The 22309-nt window shown below is 29.5% G+C and overlaps 1 protein-coding gene across 1 annotated transcript; it reads left to right on the forward strand.

Annotated features, from left to right (window-relative positions):
* Positions 1 to 991: 991 nt before the first annotated feature.
* LOC132944231 (G-protein coupled receptor Mth-like) lies at positions 992 to 22309 on the forward strand. Its single transcript, XM_061013467.1, has 6 exons — positions 992 to 1551; positions 9116 to 9624; positions 10628 to 10706; positions 12531 to 12709; positions 19990 to 20164; positions 21545 to 22309. Exons 1-6 carry the CDS (start codon positions 992 to 994, stop codon positions 21792 to 21794), a joined length of 1752 nt encoding a protein of 583 aa, XP_060869450.1. The 3' UTR covers positions 21795 to 22309.

Consider the following 22309-nt stretch of genomic DNA (forward strand, 5'->3'; position numbering starts at 1 on the left):
AATTGCAGTGCTATTACTTTTTTTGTCTAGATAAGGTTATTACTTATTAGTTATGACTTTTATTATGAAATGGATAGTTGTAGTACATTACATATTAATACTTTAGCTAAAAAACCGTTTAAGATGTTAGGATTCATAAACAGGAATACGATTAATTTAAAAAAATATTAATTCATTTATAATAAAATATTTTCTAATTTCAGTGTAGTATTTGTGAAATTGATATTCAACTTACTGTACTTTTAATTTGTATTACCAAAGAGTCTACCTATCCGTTTATAAACAAATAAATAAATATTTATATAGCAATATCATACAATATAATATATGTACCTATTTATCAATATTATAATAATAAAATTATCATTCATATTTTATATATTTTTATTATTATTAATTATTATTTTTGACCGCTGTACCCAGTGGCCAACAGTATGGTTAGTTAAAGCTTTGGGGATTTTTTTCCCTAGATTTACGGGTGTGACGTCCTCTTAGTTACTAAACATTTTATGGATTACAAAATAATTTTCATATTTCTGTATTTTTGATGAATTTTATATAAAGTATATAAAATAAAACATTTTTTACGTGGAGGTAACTATATCCTAGTATATTTTAACCCGGGAGATAAGTTTACACTAGTATATTTATACACCCCTGATGCTTAAATTTTTACCGGAGGGTTTAATTCAATTTACTTTGCATTATGTTTAAAATGTCACATCTTTATAGTGCTTAAAGATCTGTTTTTTTAAACGGAGTTCAACGAAGTGTTTTTTTTTTTGTGTTTTTATTTTACATTTTACGCGTATACCCGCCGGATATAATATATTTAATAATAATATTAAAATTCGTAAAACCTAACATGATATAAACAATGATCGTAATTCATTACACAATAATATAATATTATTTAGGCAACGAAAACCAATATATTACATTTTTATAATATTATATAAGCGCGTGGCGGTCGGCGGCGGCGTCTCGTCGAATGGTTTGGATGACATACGCGATAGTCGCGATAGTGATTGTGCCGACGCCGACCAAACAGTGTGCGCACATAATGAATACCATCCGATCGTGTTTCACCGCCACCGTCGCGTTTCTCGTTGTTGCGATCGGCGGCAGAGTCGCGTCTTCCATGGATAATATCGTGCCGGCCAGGAAGTGCTGTGAAATGGATCGGATATACGACCCGGAAGTGCGGTTCTGCAGCAGGCCGACCGGGCAAGGCAGCAAGTTCGAGCGGAGTAGGCTGAATGTAAAGGTGGCAGCCAATACGGTGTTGGATATGTTCTATGATAAACGGCTACATTGCAACGCCACGGAAGTGCTAGTCGACGTGCACGCCGTAGAGGTGCGTGGGCTGATGGAGGCGCACACGTCGCCCATCGAGTTGCCGCCGAACTACTGCTTCGACCTGACGCCGTCCGATGAGCTGGTGGCCCGGACGTGCCGACCACGCGGCCAGTACTGCGGCCGGGACGATTACACGTGCGTCAACAAGTGCTGCTACCCCGGATTAATAGCCGTCACCGACCCCAACACCGAGTAAGTCTACGGCGTCCTATGTATAAGCAGTGTTGGGAAAAGATAACCAAAAAATCTTCTGGATAAGATAACAGATAATTCATTCAAAATTTATCTATATAAGATAAAATATAACATCATTTTTTTTTATCTAGATAAAGATAAAAATACACATACATTTATCTATATAAAAAATATTTTTTTTAAAACTATATTATAAATAATCTAATTTATTAGTAACTACTAATTAGATAATATTTATTAATTAATAAATCCTTAATGTCATTTCTCAACTAAAATAATATACAATTTAAATTTTTAATACAACTTGAATAACAATAAAATAACAAAATAAAACTTACAATATTTCAATAAATTTTTCTTTTTTTAACTATAATGATATTGGAATTTGGAATCACTACTCGGTTCTGATAAATGATTGGCTATTTCAGTATTTAAAAATATTCTTACTATTATATTATTTATCTAGATAAATTACCACAGATAACCATTACATTTATGTAGATGAGATAGTTTGATGATTTAGTTATTTTTATCTAGATAAGATAATTAAAGAAATAATTTTATCTAAATGATTCCCAACTCTGTGTATAAGTTTAAAGTTGTATATGTACTGCCTATACCGATCGTATTGACAGCTGTAACTGGTGCTGTGGTTATTTGGCGGGAAAAGGATGGTGGAGGTTAGGAGTTGTCATGATTGTCAAAATTTTGATTGTGTGTGTATACACACAGTGGTGCCGAGGACATGGTTCAAGTCTGGCAAGTTCCAGATTTGACCCCCCAAAGTACCAACTAGATTCACTTTCCTATCAGAAAAGTTACTATTGAAGAAAATCCAAGCACTTTTACTGTCCTAAAAGGTGATGACAGACACAAAAATAAAAAAATAAAACAAAAATAAAAAAAAAAACACACATCATTGTAGAATCAATACATTCATCGCTTCGCTCAGAATCTAAAACTAAACAAAATGGAAATTGACAATGCCCGTAAACAGCTCAAAATGAGTCAAAATATTTGGAAAATGTTATGGTGTATAGAAAATGCAATTATGAACATTCAGTCAAAATGTAATGTCCTTACGGTCATTTGTTTTAGAGTTACACCAAAAACCAAAATCGATTTTCGACTACTAGGAAATTTTTACTTTTGCCCCTCCAAAGTACCAACTAGATTCACTTTCCTATCAGAAAAGTTACTGTTGAAAAAAATCGAAGCACTTTTACTGTTCTAAAAGGTGATGAGTGATGACAGACACAAAAATAAAAAAAAATTTTAAAAAAAAAACACATCATTGTAAATTCAATACATCCATCGTTCCACTCAGAATCTAAAATAGATGGGTATTATTGGAGAAATTTGACGTACACGCTAGATTACAGTCTACAGATACAGACACAACCACAATGACAATAGCACATTAACCATTTGTGTTTATATAGATTATATGAACTTATTAAATATTAAAAGTTTACACAGTGGTGCCAAACAAAATTCGGGGGGGGGGGAGGCTATATAAAGGAATTAAGTGGGCTGCTTATTGTTCTTTAGGGCCGGTTAAAAATGTATGCTGCACCCGACACAAAACCCTGCGCACGCCTATGATTCTACTGGTACATCGCCAGGGTTACTACAGTACATTTCTGTAGACATATTATAAAATATTATAAGTTATGTAACAACTGGGATTACTGGTTTGGACTTGAATCGAAAACCTGATTATAATATACAATATAATATTATAACCATTTAATACCTACGTCCATTTTATTTTAAATGTTTTTCAGTTTCGTTTTATGACTATTGTAATAACGTAGAAATAAGATAAAAATAGGAATACGACTCCTGTCGATAGTTATATTAAAATAGTAAAAGTTAGAGTAGTAAAATTACGCTATTACCTTCCTCCAGGTGTTCGGAGTGCTCTCGAGATCGTGTATTCGAGAATTAGATCAAATACACCGTACAATATAATTTTACGGAAAAAAAGCACATAGAATATATTGATTGCTATCAACATAAAATATTATATTATACGCCTTACCTGATTCGCAGTTGATTGTAGATAATATTGTATGAGTTTTAGGTTTTAGATGAAAACAAAATAATACTTCAAATACACAAAATTGAAATAAAGAACGCACTGATTATTGCTCGCACAAGGACTCCAGTTGTCGCTCGTTGAAATCGGTTTCTTGTGGACTTGAGAGGTTGTTACTCTGTTGGTTGGTGCTCATGCACTGGCTAAAGAACGGACGCGAGGATGCTGACCAGAGAGTGGTGGGTGGATTTGTCTCTAAATTATCGTGGGCCTGGGAACTAGATTATTCTTTGGCGTCAACATAAAATAAAGTCACACACATCCTACGTAATATTGTTATGAGAGCGTGTCGATATCTTAGTTGTCGTTGTCAATGGTTTTATTTGATGCGACCGATTTCTACAAGCGACAGTCTGGCCGTTGTTTATTATTCTGTAAAATTTTAGTTTATTATAATGGTGTGTGGGCATATCATTACACTATGATAATCTTAAAAAACATGTGCCTATGCCAACAATAAATTTCTTGTTCACTTATGTTCTATAGACGTATTTGGCTGGTACATAAATATTAAATAGGTACATAATACAAGTCAATGATACCAAAAAAAAAAAAAAAACATAATTATAATATAATAACAATTGAGGAAAAACGATGAATTATTTTATTTCTCTTATTTCATGTACATTTGTTTTTATATATTATATAATGGTATATACCTGCAACAGTCCTATATGATTTATAAATAATAGCAATACAATTTTCAAAATCTGGAATGACGCGTAATAAAACAAAGATGACCGTGAACTATTTTACCGGCGGAGCGGCGCATACTAACCAGTGACCACTTTACTCCCAACAACTGACGCTAGAAAATAATAAAACCTACTGTAATATTATTTTATTTACCAAAATTGTTATAATCATGCAAAAACTTAGTGTTCATGAATTTTGTTCAATACAGTGTTCTTAAACTGAACAAAATATTATGTAATTATTAATTTTTGTTGTTAAAGTCTTTAAGAGTATGTCAGAGCACTATTTGCTTTCTGGTTCGCGGTGAATTGGTCGCGAACATTTGATCGCCGGTGAATTGGTCGCCGGTGAATTGATCGCGGGTGAATTTATCGTGAATATAATTGGTCGCTAAGATAATTGATCGTCAAACGAACAATTTTAGTTTTTTAATTATTTTATTATACTCATTACATAGTTAATATTTGATATATATTATATACACATCCGAGTTTTATGTTTATTATTTTAGATGATTCAAATACTCTTATTTATTTTTAAATAACGTACAGTAAACCCAATTTACAATGGGATTAACAGATATAATAATCTTAAATACTATTATATGATGTACACACGAGATGATTGAACTAGCGTGGCAATAACTTAGATAAGCTTATACGATCGTTATCGATTTATCGTCATCTATATTCCGATTTCCGATGGTCGTACCAATTTGTCAATACATACTTGCATTTGTTAGTCCATGCTAGTACGTTATTGTGTGTGTTTACTGTTTTTTTATTTTATAATAATGGAGTTCATAAAGAGTGAAAAAGGCAAAGATAAATTAATTTATAACGGTTATATGTATACTTTTGAAAAATTTGGAACCGAAGAAAAGTCTATATAGAAATGTGACCAATATAAAAAAATAAAATGTAAAAGTCGTATTCATTCTCTTAATAATGAAATACTTAAAGAAATACAACACAATCATGTACAAGATTGTGGAAATATTGAAGCTGCCAAAGCCGTTAATTTGATCAAAAATATGGCTACGCAAAATGTGGATTTGAGTACTCTCGCTGTAATTAGCTCAGCATCGACATCTGTAAGTTAATATTAAATAAATCCTTCTCAGTATCTATAGTATATTATAACATAAGATTTTTTTTTATAAGTATTTAAAGTTAAAATTTAAAATGCAAATAATGCAATATAAAATGCACTTAAAATGGTTTTTAATTTAATTTTTATATTTATATTGCAGATAGTATAGAATTTTATTATACATTAGTACATTAGTTTTTACATACATAAAAATGTGTTTATTTAATAAAAAAAATTAAATGTTGATTGAAACAAAGTTAATATATGTGAATTATCGGAACTTAATTTATTATAATAAATAATATTATAATAATATTATAATAAAATAATTAAAAAACTAAAATTGTTCATTTGACGATCAATTATCCTAGCAACCAATTATATCCACGATAAATTCACTCACAATCAATTCACCGGCGATCAATTGTTCGCGACCAATTCACCGGATACGTTGCTTTCTCTCTCTGTACCACGCGCAACATAGACAAAACGCATTAACGCAGAATCATTTTTTCTATGTTATTAAATAATCTTAGAGGAAAATCGCCTATTAAAAAATACAGAGGATAATTTATTGTTTTGAGGGAATGACATATCGATTTTATATATTAAGCATTATTATTTCGTTGCTTTCAGTACTTTAATTTTTGTGAGTTGGTTATACAGTAATTTAAGCAAATTAAAAAAAAAAACATTTATGTTGTACCTATGTAATAATTATTAAAAATATTACTATACGTAGCTATTATTAATTTGAACAAGTAATTACCAACGTAGATAAATACTGTAGAACGATGTGAATTGGTTCATGGTGTAAGTTGCTTGAAACTAATCTAAATAAGTACTTAGAACAATTTCGTAAAAAGTTGAACTAGAAATATCTTTACAAATAATTTTGTGTAAAATGTATTTTTGATATTTTAAGGTCGTTGTAATTAACAACTAATGAGAAACTTTGTGTTTTCAGTTTTGACAAAATGTTTTTTATAAAAATTAAAAATGATAACTTTATATTCACAAAATATTTTGTAAATTTTTAATTAAACTTTTGATTCAAAAGAGGTACTACAATTTAAAAATAATAATTATATCGCCGAAAAATATAAATGTTGCAAAAAATCCCATGTATTAAAACGATTAACTGTTTTACCTGTTTTTATAACAGTCCGTTCTCTTTAGTTTTAAACGACACAGAATTGGTTCTGCTGGGTAAAAATTAGATATGTTGTGCATGGGTGGGTCGGAGAGAGATAGAAAACAAAATTTAGCACCATGAGATACTTAGTATTCTTCATTACTGGTTATAATTCCTTATTGATTTTAGCTAGCTCTATTTTCTTATCAGTATTCTGTTCTTAATAATATTGTAGTTTTAATTAATTTTTCCGTGGTCGGGTGTTTTGGTCGGACTGGTTAGGTTAGGTTACCTTTACACTCCCTATTGAGATAGGCTTAAGTAATAATGACAACGTATCAATTAAATGTCGCTCAAATTTTGTAAAAAGAAACAATTGAAAGTGTCATTGTCATTGCCATTGTAAATACCATTAGCAACTAACGTTATTTTGCACAGGTTAGTTACCCTGGCCCCGCCACTTACGATTTATAAATGGAAATTAATTTCAAATTATGTAATATCATTTGTAATCATTTGTAACCACAAAAAAAAAATTTGTAACCCACCCACTTCGGCTCAAAACGAAGTTTCCATGTGGCGGGGCCACGGTGACGTCACTATAGCCCGCCATTGCAGAAGTTCGACTTGTAGGTACTTGAAAACTAGTGGAGATTATGTAATATCATTTGTAATCATTTGTAACCACAAAAAAAAAAATTTGTAACCCACCCACTTCGGCTCAAAACGAAGTTTCCATGTGGCGGGGCCACGGTGACGTCACTACAGCCCGCCATTACAGAAGTTCGACTTGTAGGTACTTGAAAACTAGTGGAGATTATGTAATATCATTTGTAATCATATGTAACCACAAAAAAAAAAATTTGTTCATCGATCCTTTTGACTAAATAGTGCATGTCAATTAATTGCTTTTACTACATTGGGTATCTTGTTTTAGTGCATCAACATTTGATACGATTTGTCCATCATATTTGCTCATAGCAACTATGAATATTGAATATAGCTTCTAATATTTGCTCTGCATTTTTCATGGAATTACAAGTTATTAAAAGTGCTATAGATCTAACAAATAGCTGTTTAGTACGCTGATAACGAGAGTTTTTTAGTGGTTTCAACTGTGATATCAAATGTACAAAATGATTAACATCGTTTCTTATAAAACATGTTGGTATTTCAATATCTTTATCACAACGACATAATAAAAAACATATTTGTAAATATTTTTCCAAAGAATCGTATTGTGTGAATGCTTGTACAGTAGCCGACATTAAAGCTAAAGATTGGTCAATTATTGAAACTTTGATATACTATATAACTATACTCTAATATATATAGTATATACACATAATATTTACTTAAATAACAGGTGAAGCTTTTATTATCACGAGTTAAATACTTCAACTACGTTAAAGTTAATTTAAAGTTAATGCTGAAATTCTATTTTATACAAAATAATACCTATATTGTTAATTTTACATATTTTTCATTTGAAATAAAACCAAGTACCTGCACCACGTAAATGATCCTCTTCTCTGTGACCATATCGATTTTCTTTAATGCATGATTGAAACTATATTATATCCATCATAACTTAAGAAAACATTAAGAATAGCTACCAAATAATGTTAGTATTGCTATGTGTTAAATAAACGTTCAATTAATAACATATAATATGTGTTGCAATGTAATGAATAATAATATATGTAAACGTACCTACGTAATAATGTCGTAATAACCACCAATAATATGATATAGGTAGACGCCTACCTACATAATATTATATAGTTACAAATAATAATTTCAAGAACTGAACTAACGCAAATACACGAATATTTTAAGAGATTTAAAAAATGTAAAAAAAGGTAAGACTGTTTTTGAGATATTATTGATTATAAACTTTGCACAATATTTAATTTGACGAAGTGAAAAATATTTTTAACATTTTATTATATTTTGTAGTATACTTTATATATTATGGAGTATATTAACATAGATATTAGCTACATAATATTATAACGTAAAAAACATATTATATATAATATAAAGGTATAAATAAATAATACATTTGTTTTAAAGAATAAAAAGTTTCAAAAAAAATTATTAACAGGGTAAACAATTGAACATGGGTGAGTACTTATTAATGAAAATTGAAAATAATTGACATGCACTATTTAGTCAAAAGGATCGATGAACAAATTTTTTTTTTTGTGGTTACATATGATTACTAATGATATTACATAATCTCCACTAGTTTTCAAGTACCTACAAGTCGAACTTCTGTAATGGCGGGCTGTAGTGACGTCACCGTGGCCCCGCCACATGGAAACTTCGTTTTGAGCCGAAGTGGGTGGGTTACAAATTTTTTTTTTTTGTGGTTACAAATGATTACAAATGATATTACATAATTTGACATTAATTTCCATTTATAAATCGTAAGTGGCGGGGCCAGGGTAACTAACCTACTTTGCACCGGGGCCCGGAGGATTCTCTACCCTAATGACACTAACGAGTATAATATTATATTCTATGCACAACAGTAACTTTTTGTGTATTGAGAGCGAGATGCCGTTCACGTTGTCCGCCTATGAAACAGACGCGGGCGGAAGTCCGGTGGGCCGGTCGAACAACACGGTGCTACCGTACGACACACGCTTGTGTTTGTCGGTCGAATTATTGGACGACAGGTTCATGTTGACCACGGACGGCAGCCTTTTCCTTCTCCACGACGGCGTCGAATGGATCATCCCAGGCACGGATTACTGCTTGGAGTATTACATCAAGGACGGGCCACCGGAGGCCGCCGTTCTGAGGGCGTTCCTGTGCACGAATGCCAAACCACCGGTCAGTATTCTCTTTTGGGTTAAAATCCTGTCTGTCGTGTGCCTGGTGCTCACGCTGATCGTATACGCCACGCTGCCTTACCTCCGGAACGCCAGCGGCTACTACTTCATATTCTACATGGCCTGCCAGCTCGTGTACTTCGTCTTCGATGTGATCTATGATTTGGTAGAAGACGACATAAAAAGCCCGTGGTGCATTCCATACGGTATGTCTTACCTGTTTTTTTTTTTTTTTTTGACAAAGGTAGACTAACTATTAGAAATCTTGTATTACATTTTTAAATCTTAGATTTAAAAAGAAAAGAATTTTTGAATTTTTATTTCAAAATAATTTGCTAACTTTCATGATTTTTCCGTATTTTGTTGACAACAAATCAAAATATTTATCGTGTATAGAAAATACTAGTATAAACAACCAGTGAAAATGGCATGTGTGATGCACGTTCATTTGTTTTAGAGTTACACCAAAACCCAAAATCGATTTTATCAAAAACCGACTTTGGGTAAACATTCCCGTTTTTTCTTAATTTTTATATTGTATTTCCCGGCGATTTTGAAAACTATTGGGAACTTTGACTTCCCAAATGCACTAACTAGATTCACTTTGCCATCGAACAAGATACTGTTGAAGGAAATCGAAACCGTTTCACTGACCCAAACTGTGCCAACAGTCACAAAAAAAAATATATATAAAAAAAATATTAAATATATTAAAAAAACACACATCATTGTAAAATTTAAAAGATTTTTTTATAAAATATAAATATTATATTATAAACATTATTAGTACCTTTACACTCCCTATTGAGACAGACCTAAGTAATAATGACAACGTATCAATTAAATGTGGCTCAAATCTTGTAAACAGAAACAATTGAAATTGCCATTATAAATACCATTAGCAATTAATGTTACTTTGCGCCGGAGGATTCTCTAACCTAGCGACACTAACGAGTTTATATATTATTATTATATTAAATGCCCAACAGTGACTTGTGGTGGACTAAGAGTGAGATCCCGTTCACGGGGCAACTTCACGCAACTAATTGTCCATGCATCTAAAAACTAAACAACAACAATTAATATAAATATTGCTGTTATTATTTGTCTTATCAGCATACATGTTTTGGCTTCCAAATTATATATTTTACTATTAATTATTATTTTGCTTGTTTATGTATTTTGAATTAATTTAAAGTGTAATTTTAGGTTATTTTGCTTTCTTTGCAACTATGACAACATGTTGCTGGTTAAATGTAATATGCTTCGATGTTTACTGGATGTTAAGGTATGTAAAATATATTCTTACATAATATGGTAATAAAATGTGTAAATCAATCATGCGTGTATATTTATGTGGTGTTATAAACTTCTAAGCCACACAGCATACCCAGGATTTTAGAACTGTGGGTCTGCCTTACTTACGAAAATGTAGGAACTTAAACCAACTAGGTATTACAAAGTCACCCAATGCCCTCGCAATTTACAAATTTACCTGAAATATTTAATCATTTTAAGAAGGGATTGTACATATTTATTATTTTATTTTTATACCTACGGAAAATTTGCAGTATATTTATTTTAATTTTGTTTTCAATGACTGATTTACCTTTTACAAGAGAAGGTGGTTCTAAATTCTAATCCAATGCAAAAGTCAAAAATAATACATTTATAAAATTTATATTCTATAATACCTATCTACCTGAAAATAATAGTAACTAGAACACTACAATAATTTTCTGCGCTTTTTCATTAGAGCAAATGTACTTATTACATTATCAAAATCAATGGTTTGCTTTCTATGCTCAATATGGCCAAATTTTAAAGCCGGTCTTTAGTCATAGTTGAGCGAAGGTATCTGTTGAGAAGTTGTAGACGGCTCAAACTTCTTTCTGCAGTTGTATTGCTGACTGGAAGTGTACAAAATATTTTAAACAAAGTATATAAATTTAATACAAAACTTCCATACTTCATTTAAGTTTAAAGGTCCAGTTACTCCAGCTTCAATATTTTCGTCGTACACTTGTTGGTAAACAAGACATAATGAACGGTATTCCACCTCTATATCAATTTCATCTATGCCAACTGCATAAAATCTTATATATGTATATTATATTTTTATACTCGTGTTTTTCGAATTAGGTACATTATAAGCTGATACGTTTAAGCACGACTTCGTACGTCCTATTTTACTTCAATACTCAGTCTTCACGTCTGTATATACATCATATTAATATACTTGTACATTTATAATTATATTTGTAATTGTATAATTGTATAGAAACATTCTTGAGCCTGTGTACATTTTATACATTATTATTATTTAATATTATTTTATTATTGATCATTGTACAAAAATTCGAATAAAAAAAAATTATGTAGTTTGCCATTTCGAGGGGCCACATTTAACTGGGAAAAAAACTGTATGTCAGCTGACCTCTCAAACCCTTCCCCCTGGATCTACCTTTGAAGCCACAAATAAGTAGGCTGATAATTATAAATAAACTTATAAGTCATCTTGTATTAGAATTATACAGGTACGGGATAACATTTATCATATCTATATATATGTTATTTTAATCACATACCTATATAACATGATTCTTTTATCATGAAACACTCATTATTTAAAAAAATTATTAATGTTTTTGAAAATATTTTTTTACATAGTTTCAAATCGTTAAAAAAACAGCGTTTATACTAAAACATCATATTTTTTAATATTTATTGTCCTTATATTTTATTAAGTTTTTAATTTTTTGAATTACAACATAGAGTTTTAATTTCATATTCAAAAGAAGAATATTTTTCTAAGTATTTTGGTACATAAAATTGAATTTAGGACGAGTAGTTTATGAGTTATAACTTATAATCATTAAAAGCTTAGACTCCCTCTAAATTCGATTTTTATTTTATTTTGAATTCAAAATCTGGCTTCTATGGTATTATACCTATAGCCTATAGGTAATAGTGCATTATATTATTGCCCAGTGTACCATATTATAATATATAGTGCTGCTAATATAGTCTAAAAGTACAAATTATAACAGTGCATATAACTGCATATTATAGTTATACTGCATATAATATTTTCAACACATTTTTAATTTAGATACAACAATTTAATAAACAGAAATACATCCAAATCAGTACGTACCATTATGTACCATATTTACTGTTGGGGATTTTCAAGTATTTGCGTATCTACTGGTTATTTATTTCAACATTCGCAAAACGAAACGCTACTGGAATTAGCACCCAATATTGGAAAATTTGCATGCTTTTTTAGAGGTAAGTTCACTCAATTATATTAAAAATAAATTTTCTCACATTACCTACCAGGGTGGCTAGTGCAGTGAGTTACACCAAAAAAGAGTTGAGAGTTGAACAAACACAATTTTTTTAAGAGTTGTCATTTTTACGGGTTACGAAGTGCGCAGGATCAGCCATATTATATATAAATGAATGTTTGTGTGCAGATCTCTGGGAAGAAGATAGGCTAATTTAAAAAGGGTTAAATTTGGTTTTTTTTATTCATCGGATTTTAGTACGGTTAGCATAGGCGCAAATAGGGGGGGGCTTTAAGGGCTAAGCCCCCCCCAAACACTTCAATAGCCCTCCCAAACATTTCCTACATTTTTTTTAAGCTTTATAATGGATTATGACGCAAAATTCGTGTTCGTATTTTTAAGATTATGTACCTCGTAAATGAACAAATTTTATTTATCGTGGTATGATTTTAATTATTATTGTACATTGAAGACTTGTAGCCATAAACCATAATACCTACCAAGAACTAAGGATAATAAGTAATAAGGAATAACTAATAAGCATTCTTATTTCTTATTACGGAGTCTGTTGTTGTAGCTCATATTGATATACCATTTGGCTGTTATACTTAAACGTAATATTTTATACGCCTATACGGGCTATACTATAATAATTAATAACTAATAGGTTATCAGTTATCACTAATAGACTATAGACAGTATCACTTTTCACTGTGGTGAGCTGCGGGCCGCGGGGACGTGCATTTATGCGTTAAACGCACCTTTGTTAAAAATAGAATATCCGGGGAGTCCAAATAAACCGCACATGGCAATGATGTACCACATATTTTCGCCGATTTAGTAACTTAGCAATATTGAATATCGAAAAAGATATTAAAGTAGATACTGAAACAATATTAAACACGTTTGCTAAATCTAACCGAAGAATACAGCTCTAAAAATGTATAAGGTACATTTTTAAAATAAAAATGTGTTCTATAATTATATTATTTTGTTGTTAATTGTTGCTCTAAAGCCATACTTACAGTAATAATTCCTATTGTTTTCCTAAAAGTTATGTGGCGTATAATGTATATTATATATTAAAAATATAATTTTGACAACTATTAAAAGTACCTACATGAAATAGCACATTTAAAAAAAAAATGTTTAGTAAGTGTTATTTTCTGTCAATATTGTAATTAAGTAAGCAGTATACAATATACCTATATGTTGTATTAAACATTTTTTTTGGTGTTAATTACTCGTATAAATGCTTAAATGCTTCAATGCTTCAATGCTTCATTTAGTAGCTAGGGCTTCAGCCCCCCCAAATCTCAAACGCTATTTGCGCCTATGACGGTTAGGTTAGGTTAGGATTATGTATTAATTGGTTATATTAATCCACCGTATTATATCAAAATAAACTTGGTATAACTTTGATACTTTACATACACTTACGTACAAACAGCACTGGGTCCGCGATCTACCACAGGTATAGATTGCCTACCTGATAATATACTGCTAGATAATATACTGTTAGTTAGTAACCCCCCCCCCCCCCACCGAAAAAAGTATGACATTATTACGTAAATAGTATATTATGGTGCGATTATATATAAAACGAGTTATCGATGAATTGTCAGTTATTTCGTGCGAAGATGATATAATAAATAAATATTTAATATAATAATATCTTGGGTATTACTTTTTCGTACATCAATATAGTCAATTAATGTGTACCGATAATAATCGTAATCTATATATTATTAAATTGTTCGTCAATATAATCGATTTTAGATAAGTACCTATCGTATGTGGGTAATTTTTAAAGCGTGCTGTTGTCTGTCGACTGTCAGTGTAGTGGATTACGCATTTAAGACTACGTCAAACTGCATTTGGTTGAGTTATATTGTTTTTGGTTATTTTTCAACGCATTTTGGTTGGTAATTAAACTTTTAACCAACAGTTAACTTCCATTATGTCAAAACGAAAAAATAATCCTATATTAGATATGTATCGGAAAAAACAAGACAACGTTGATGATCCACCAGTTATACCTTCACCGGCTTCACCCACTGAAATAATTGAAGATCAAGAAGATCAAAGTATTCGTAAAGTATTAAAATATTATTCTTATCAAAAAAATTGGGAACAATCGATTAACTGGCTATATTATTATAATATTAAAAAGCGTGGGGCTTTTTGTGAGGTATGTGAAAAATTTCTTAGTAGTAATGATAGTGCTTTACAAAAATCAAAAAGTATTTTTATATGTACTCCATTTATAAATTATCGAAAAGCTACTGGTAAAACTGGTAAACTCTTAAAACACGCTAATTCAGAATATCATGCTAAAGCTTTAGCTTTGAATGAATTATTTTTGCATGGAAAAAATGAACCTATACATACACAAATGATCCAACAAAGTAATTCAGAAAAAATACAAAATAGAATTAATTTTTCTACTTTTATGCATAGTGTTTATTTTTTGGCGAAACAAGAAATTCCTCATACTACTAAATATGAACCATTATTAAATAAAGTAGTGCTAATACAAAATCAATCTTTACTTGAGTGGGTGGAAAAACAAAGTGAAGGTCGATTTACATGAGTAAAAATACAGCTATTGAAATATTAAATTGTATTGGCACTGTTCTTGAAACCCGTGACTCAAATTAATTAAAAAATAAATACTTTTCATTAATGGCTGACGAGTCGACAAATATTAAAAACGTTTGTGAAATGACAATAATTATTCGTTTTGTAACAGATTGTGGTAAAATTAGAGAATTATTTGTATGCATTGTAGAATTATCTGGCACAAATGCGGAAACTATAACGGAAACTATTGATCGAGAATTAAAAAAAAGAGAATTTGATTATTTAAAATTAATAAGTCTTGGTTTGGATGGTGCTGCAAATTTTTCTGGTAGTATAACTGGAGTACGATAAAGACTATCTGAAATAGCACATAGAGAAATACCATACATTCATTGTAGAGCTCATTTATTATCATTAGCATTAACTTCTGCTCGTAATAAATATGTTTCAATTAAACGAAGCCTCCAAGTTACTAAAGATATTTATAAATTATTTCATAAATCTGCTAAACGTGAAAAAATATTTCATGATATTCAAGAAGCTATAAATGAAAAAAAATTGAAAATACCGGAAACTATTGATACACGTTAAGTAAACATCGATCAATTCATGCAGTCAAAGAGTGTTATAAATCAATTATTTTGGCATGTGAGCATATACACACTGACGGAGCAGATCTTGCTTCACTAGCAGGAGGTATTCTGCTAGAAATCACTCAGTCAAATTTTTTAATCACATTAGTTGTCCTAGATGAGGCTTTAGGCGCAGTCAATAATTTAAGCAAAATCTCACAAAAAGAAAACCTACAGCTATCATCAGTACCAGTTTTAATTTCTTCTTCGATTGATCATCTTAAAAATGTCCCGGCCCAATTTTCATCAAATGACGAGAATAATTCAATTCATAAATGTATAAATACAATAAAAAAAAAAGGTGGATAAGTGGATGTCGCTCTGCTGTACAGTAGGTTACAAGTGGGTCACTGTAATGGATGGTGTTAAATTTGAATTCAATGATATAATATCATTGTATAAGAAAAACGATTCTGAGCGAAAACGGTCAGTCAGCCTATGATTTTACCAAGTATATTTGATGATATTATTGTGAATAAAGTAATTTATATATAACCTATTTACTCGGAGCCTTGTTTTAAATTTTCAATCTTTAGCCATAAAAGTTAAACATTTTATACATTTTTAACCAGAAAATAATTAATAAATTATAAATTTGATAAATGTTGTCAAAATTTTAACTTTAAATGCTTATAAAAAAAAATTGTGCATATGTATTTTTAATATTTTTCAACTGCTATTAGAACGATATATCAGGAGCTTTATATTAAATTTTCACGCTTTTTTACCCAACAAATAAAAATTTATTGATATTTATAGAAAAAAAAACTAAAAAAATTGAAAACTGACAATGTCCGTAGACAGCTCAAAAAGAGTCAAAATATTTTCAACATTTTATGGTGTATAGAAAATGCTAATATAAACATTCAGTGAAATTTTCAAGTATCTACAGTCATTCGTTTTTTAATTACAATAAAATAAGAAAATTGTTACATGAGAAATCGAGTAAATATCAAATGTTGTAAAAATATAAATTTCAGACGCTCATAAAAATTTAAATTAAGTTTCTTCTAGACATTTTTTTTTTGATAAAGGTAGACAAACTTATGAGTAATCTTATATTACATTTTCAAATCTTAGATTTAAAAAGAAAAATTTTTATGAATTCTCATCAAAATAATTTGCTATTTTTCGTGATTTTTCCGTATTTTGTCAAAATTTGAACTTTAAACGTGTATAAAAAAAAAACTGTGACTAAGGATTTTTAATTTTTTTCATCTGCCTTTGAAACAATAACCTAGGAGCCTTCTATTAAATTTTCAAGCTTTTTTACCCAACAAATAAAATTTTATTGATATTTATAGAAAAAAAATTTAAAAAAACTGAAAACTGACAATGTCCGTAAACAGTTCAAAAAAAGTCAAATTATTTTCAAAATTGTATTGTGTATAGAAAATGCAAATATAAACAACCAGTGAAAATTTCATGCATCTACGGTCATTTGTTTTAGAGTTACACCAATAACCAAAATCGATTTTGTTAAAAATCGATTTTGCGTAAAAATTCCCGTTTTTCCTTAATTTTTCTTTTGTTTTTCACATCGCTTTTGAAAACTACTGGGAAATTAAAATTTTGACCTCCCCAATGCACCAACGATATTCACTTTCCCATCGAACAAGATACTGAAGTCGAAAATCGAAGCATTATTTCGACTACTTATCGTGTACACAGACACAAAAATAAAAAAAAAATAAAAAAAAAAACACACATCATTGTAAAATCAATACATTCATCGTTTCACTCAGAATCTAAAAATGTTAGTAATTCACGAAAAATAGTTGAAAATGAAAATAAAATAAAAATTCTAAAAGAAGCTAAAAAAATTGTTGATACAATGATAGAACAAATGCAATTACGTTTTAATGAATAATCACTAGAATTAATTAAATTAAGTGCTTTATTTGAATCATTTGAATCTTTAATTACAATCACTGAAGAAGATGTATTGAAAATATGTTTATATTTTCCTAATCTTGAACCAGCCGATGTTTGGATAGACTTGAATTAATTTAAGTATGTTGCAAATAGTTTGGTAGATGAAAGCGTAAACAATCCATTGTTATATATTTATAAAGCAAATTTTGGGTATACAAATTTGAATAAACTTGCTGAATGTTTAATGTGTGTACCAGTTTCAATGGCCACTGCGGAGCGCTATTTCAGTACAATGAATAGGATTATGAACAAAATAAGAAATATAATGGAACAAGAAACTTTGCAATCCTGCATGAAAATTAGCACAGAAGGACCCTCAGAACTCGATGAAGATACTGTAAATGAAGTAATTGATTTGTATGCACGTCAAAAGCAGCGCCGGATTCGTTTAATTTAATTTAATAAACATAATAAATATTAAAATGTATATGACTTAAGCTCATATCGGTGTATTATTAATAATATAGTATAATGTATAAGTAATGTATGTATAGTAAATGTGTGTTAATTGTGTTATATTTTTTTTTCCATATAATTAATCAAAATTAGATTATTAATAATTTATGTATTCTTAGAAAAAAAATAATACCTTAATAACTTAAATTATTAAGTATCAATCTGATACCAATAAATTGAGCTTAAAATAATATTTTTACTTCTCTTAATTATTTACTTCTAAGACATACCCCCCCCCCCCCCTCCGGGATAGAAGGTCTGAAATAAACACTGCTGCTGTGAACCAGAAATTTTTATTCAAGGCAACAGAAAAGTTAAGATAAATTTTGAACACACCATACACCGAATATTAAATAACGAATTGAACAAAGCTTGAGTCATATAGAGTTGATCACATCTAGTATATTATATAAGTTCAAAAAAAATATAAATTTATTATAATAATGTGTATTAAAAAATTTATTTAAGAAACGAGGTTTTCTGTTTAAATAAAACAGCATGAATATTACTCCAACCAAAATGCTTAAACTTTTTCTTTAAGCTCTTAAAGAAATCGATATTTAATATTTCTGTTGCACAAACTATTATTTTACGAATACCTATTGTTTTTAATCCAAAATTGTTTTGAATATGACACAACTCTTTTTAAATTACTCTAATCAATTTGCATAAGAGTTGAATCACTTGAATCATTCTAGGTGAATGCAAATATGATTCCCCCTCCAAAAACCATCAAAATTAAAAAACCAAGAAAACTTATTTTCTAAACGCTAAGACACGGCGTTATTCAACGTGGACATTTTATATGCACGCAGTGATACAAATTTGAATGCCACTATTTCAAAATGTTTAAGTATTCTCAGAATTGAATCAAAGTTTTAAAAATGAAATGTTGTTTTAAATTGTTTTGCATCAATAATTTTGCCAATTATCTGTTCCTGTAAAAAATTTAAATAATACACCATGCAGCACGTCAACGCACTGAATGTAAGACTGCAGTAACTTAACTTTTAAATACAAATAAAAGTTTAATTTAATTTTCGACATTTAAACTGTTTAACTAACTCTTACAAAAATGCATTAGGTAGACATTTTATTCAAACAAACCTTTGTTACTTTAATCGTTCGGTTCATTCTCTATAGTGGCACCGAACTCTAGGTACATCAGCGCAATTTATACATGTCTTGAGTGGGTGGTGGACGAATGTGGTACACCATACAATCTAGAATTAATGGATTGTTTTAACTATTTGGCTTGAATATAATAACTGTTGGTATGATTATAGGTTTAATATTAATACATAATATTACTTATTAGTTTTTAATTATTATCTTTCTACTCACCCATAGTAAGTAGATTAACAGATAATTTTCTAAAGAAAAGTAGATAACATTGTTACCTACAATTTTAAATTATTAATTAAATTTTGACTAAAAAATATTAGTTATTTATATATTATATTTGCAACAGTAATATTTACATTATTTACTTATTTTAATGGTTTTGAAAAAAAGTTTTTGTTGGATTCATAAAGGGAAAAAATCTAATAATCGACGGTATAGGCGTCTATAACTTTGAATGAACATCGACGTCACTGGTTTTCTATATGAAATTTGTATAATGCAGATGGTTAAAAATACATAATTAATATTTTATATTTAATATTTTTTCCAGGTGTCTATGTCTACGGAAATTTTATTTTCTACTGGCTACCCACCCGTGGTATGCTGATTGCTAATTTAATATTGTTCTTTCTAACTGCTATTCATTTTTCAAGAATTAAATCTGAACTCAATAAATTCAGACAAACCGATTCAAAAATAGAAATGTTTCTTGTTTACAAAGAGAGGTAAGAATACAAAAGGGTAATATCCATTCACATAGGACACATACCGAATATAGTTTGTTAACTACTTTTGGTACCTACAATTTCATTATTTAAAACTCCTTAACTATAAATATAGTTGATATGGTGGCCTACATCGAGTATTTATTAATTTCTTAATTGCTTATATTTATTGTAGTACCTACCTAATACTAAATACCTATATATTATAATAAACTAGTAAGCTTTATAATTTGTTTGCAGCATGCGCACAACTGTGTCATTTAAAACTTAATGTGGGGCATAGATAAAATATACTAGTATATTTAATCTATGATGTAGGGGCACTTAAATTAATTTACTATGCTGTAAACATTAATCTCTATAAGGTAAGTCAAAATATAAGTGATAAGCATCTATAGTAATTTGATGATAAAAAAAAATTTACATAATATTTAACTTGAACTATAGAACTGTCGTATATTGCAGACAGTCGTCAAAATAATATTATTTAATATATATGTAATATAGTTGGGAATATTTTTAATTGTAAATAAACAATAAAAGTGTTTCCGACCTTAAAAAAAAAAAAAAATACTGTGGTATCACCCGTATTAGACAATACGCGGTAAACCAACTATACGCCTTACCCTCGTATTCTCTAGTTAATGACACTCTCTAAAGTTAATTAGAATGACACTGTTAACTCGTTGAGGTACGATGGTATGCGCTTGTCAATTCTTAGTTCGTTCCTATCTAGTTGAAATGACTCAAAGATTACATATACCTTGGCACTATTCAGTTTAGTAAAACTTCATTGACACATAGTACGTATATCCCGGCGCTGTTCCTATAAAAGGTAAGAACGTAAGAATGACTAAAATAATGTTTAACTCGGGTTTTCAGGTCGGAAACACTTTTATTGTATTATAACAAACATAAATAAAACACTTAGCAAATTCAGATCGCCTAGCCCGTACTACGATCGGCGTATCACACGCACGTCGTAGCTACGTCCTCGCCGAATCACTCAGCGTCCACGGGGGCCGTGCCTGCGCGTACGGCGGTGTTATATAGAAAATATTATAGTCGCCTCAGCACATTATTGCTTCGCTGGCCTGACCTATGTCAATAATTTACAATTTAAAATATTCCCACCTATATTACATATGTATTAAATAATATTATTTTGACGACTGTCTGCAATATACGACAGTACAAAATATTATAGGTATAGGTAATATGATACGTTATTACTAATTAATCTAAAAGTTTGATAAATTTAAAGTTAGAACTTTCTGTCTTTTGAACTAGTTAATATAAATCTTCCAAACAATTTTTGATTTGTTAGTCAAAAACTATTTAATTTGACTAAAAATAACATTTTATTTTAATTTTTGACAGATTCGTAATAAACATCAAACTATTTCTGGTTTTTGGAATGCCATTTTTATTTTTTATGGTATCTGAGTTTTTCCAAATTAAAGGAATCAAAATGGTAATTATAAAAGCAATTACCAATCTACAAGGAGTATATATATTTATTATATTCGTGACCAAGTCCAAAGTTATTATGAACTTACGGAAAAAGTTTAGAGGTTCAATGGATCACAGTGAGGGGACACGAATTAACACTATCCCTGGGTCGTCATAAAAGTGGCACAAAGTTATAATGATTTCTGAATGCAATATGAACATACTATTTACATATTATTGTAATAATATATATTAAGATTTAAGACTCTAGGCTCTAAGGCATAAAAAAAATCATTGTTTTTGTGTCTTTAAATATTACGTTATTGTTTTTTGTGGTTATTATAATAATACAATAATAGTTAATAAAAAAAAATACGATTTATCAAATTTTATATTATTATGTTATATTTTAGTCAAATAATTTATATTTGGTTTAATACATAGTATATATTATATTTATTTAAAAAATGGATAAATCCTATCTAATAATTTAACAAAATAATGTTAAATTGTTTAATTGATCTTTTTCTTGAGTTTTAATGTTCACTTTTATTCTTTTCCAATAAACTACAAAAAGTATGTTTTAAAGAAAATATAAATAACAAGTTTTGTTAAATTCCATAGTTAAATATTATGTAGGTGTACAGTGTACACAGATTTATACCATAAAAATTTAATCTAATCAATATTCAT

Source organism: Metopolophium dirhodum, chromosome 5, assembly GCF_019925205.1.
Source record: "Metopolophium dirhodum isolate CAU chromosome 5, ASM1992520v1, whole genome shotgun sequence".
Taxonomy (NCBI): Eukaryota; Metazoa; Arthropoda; class Insecta; order Hemiptera; family Aphididae; genus Metopolophium; species Metopolophium dirhodum.

Excerpts from the sequence above, each read along its gene's own strand:
- LOC132944231 (XM_061013467.1), top strand. The coding sequence starts at position 992 with ATGGTTTGGATGACATACGCGATAGTCGCGATAGTGATTGTGCCGACG. Across the intron at positions 1,552-9,115 it reads GTCACCGACCCCAACACCGA|TAACTTTTTGTGTATTGAGA; the intron begins GTAAGTCTACGG and ends TATGCACAACAG. Across the intron at positions 9,625-10,627 it reads CCCGTGGTGCATTCCATACG|GTTATTTTGCTTTCTTTGCA; the intron begins GTATGTCTTACC and ends GTGTAATTTTAG.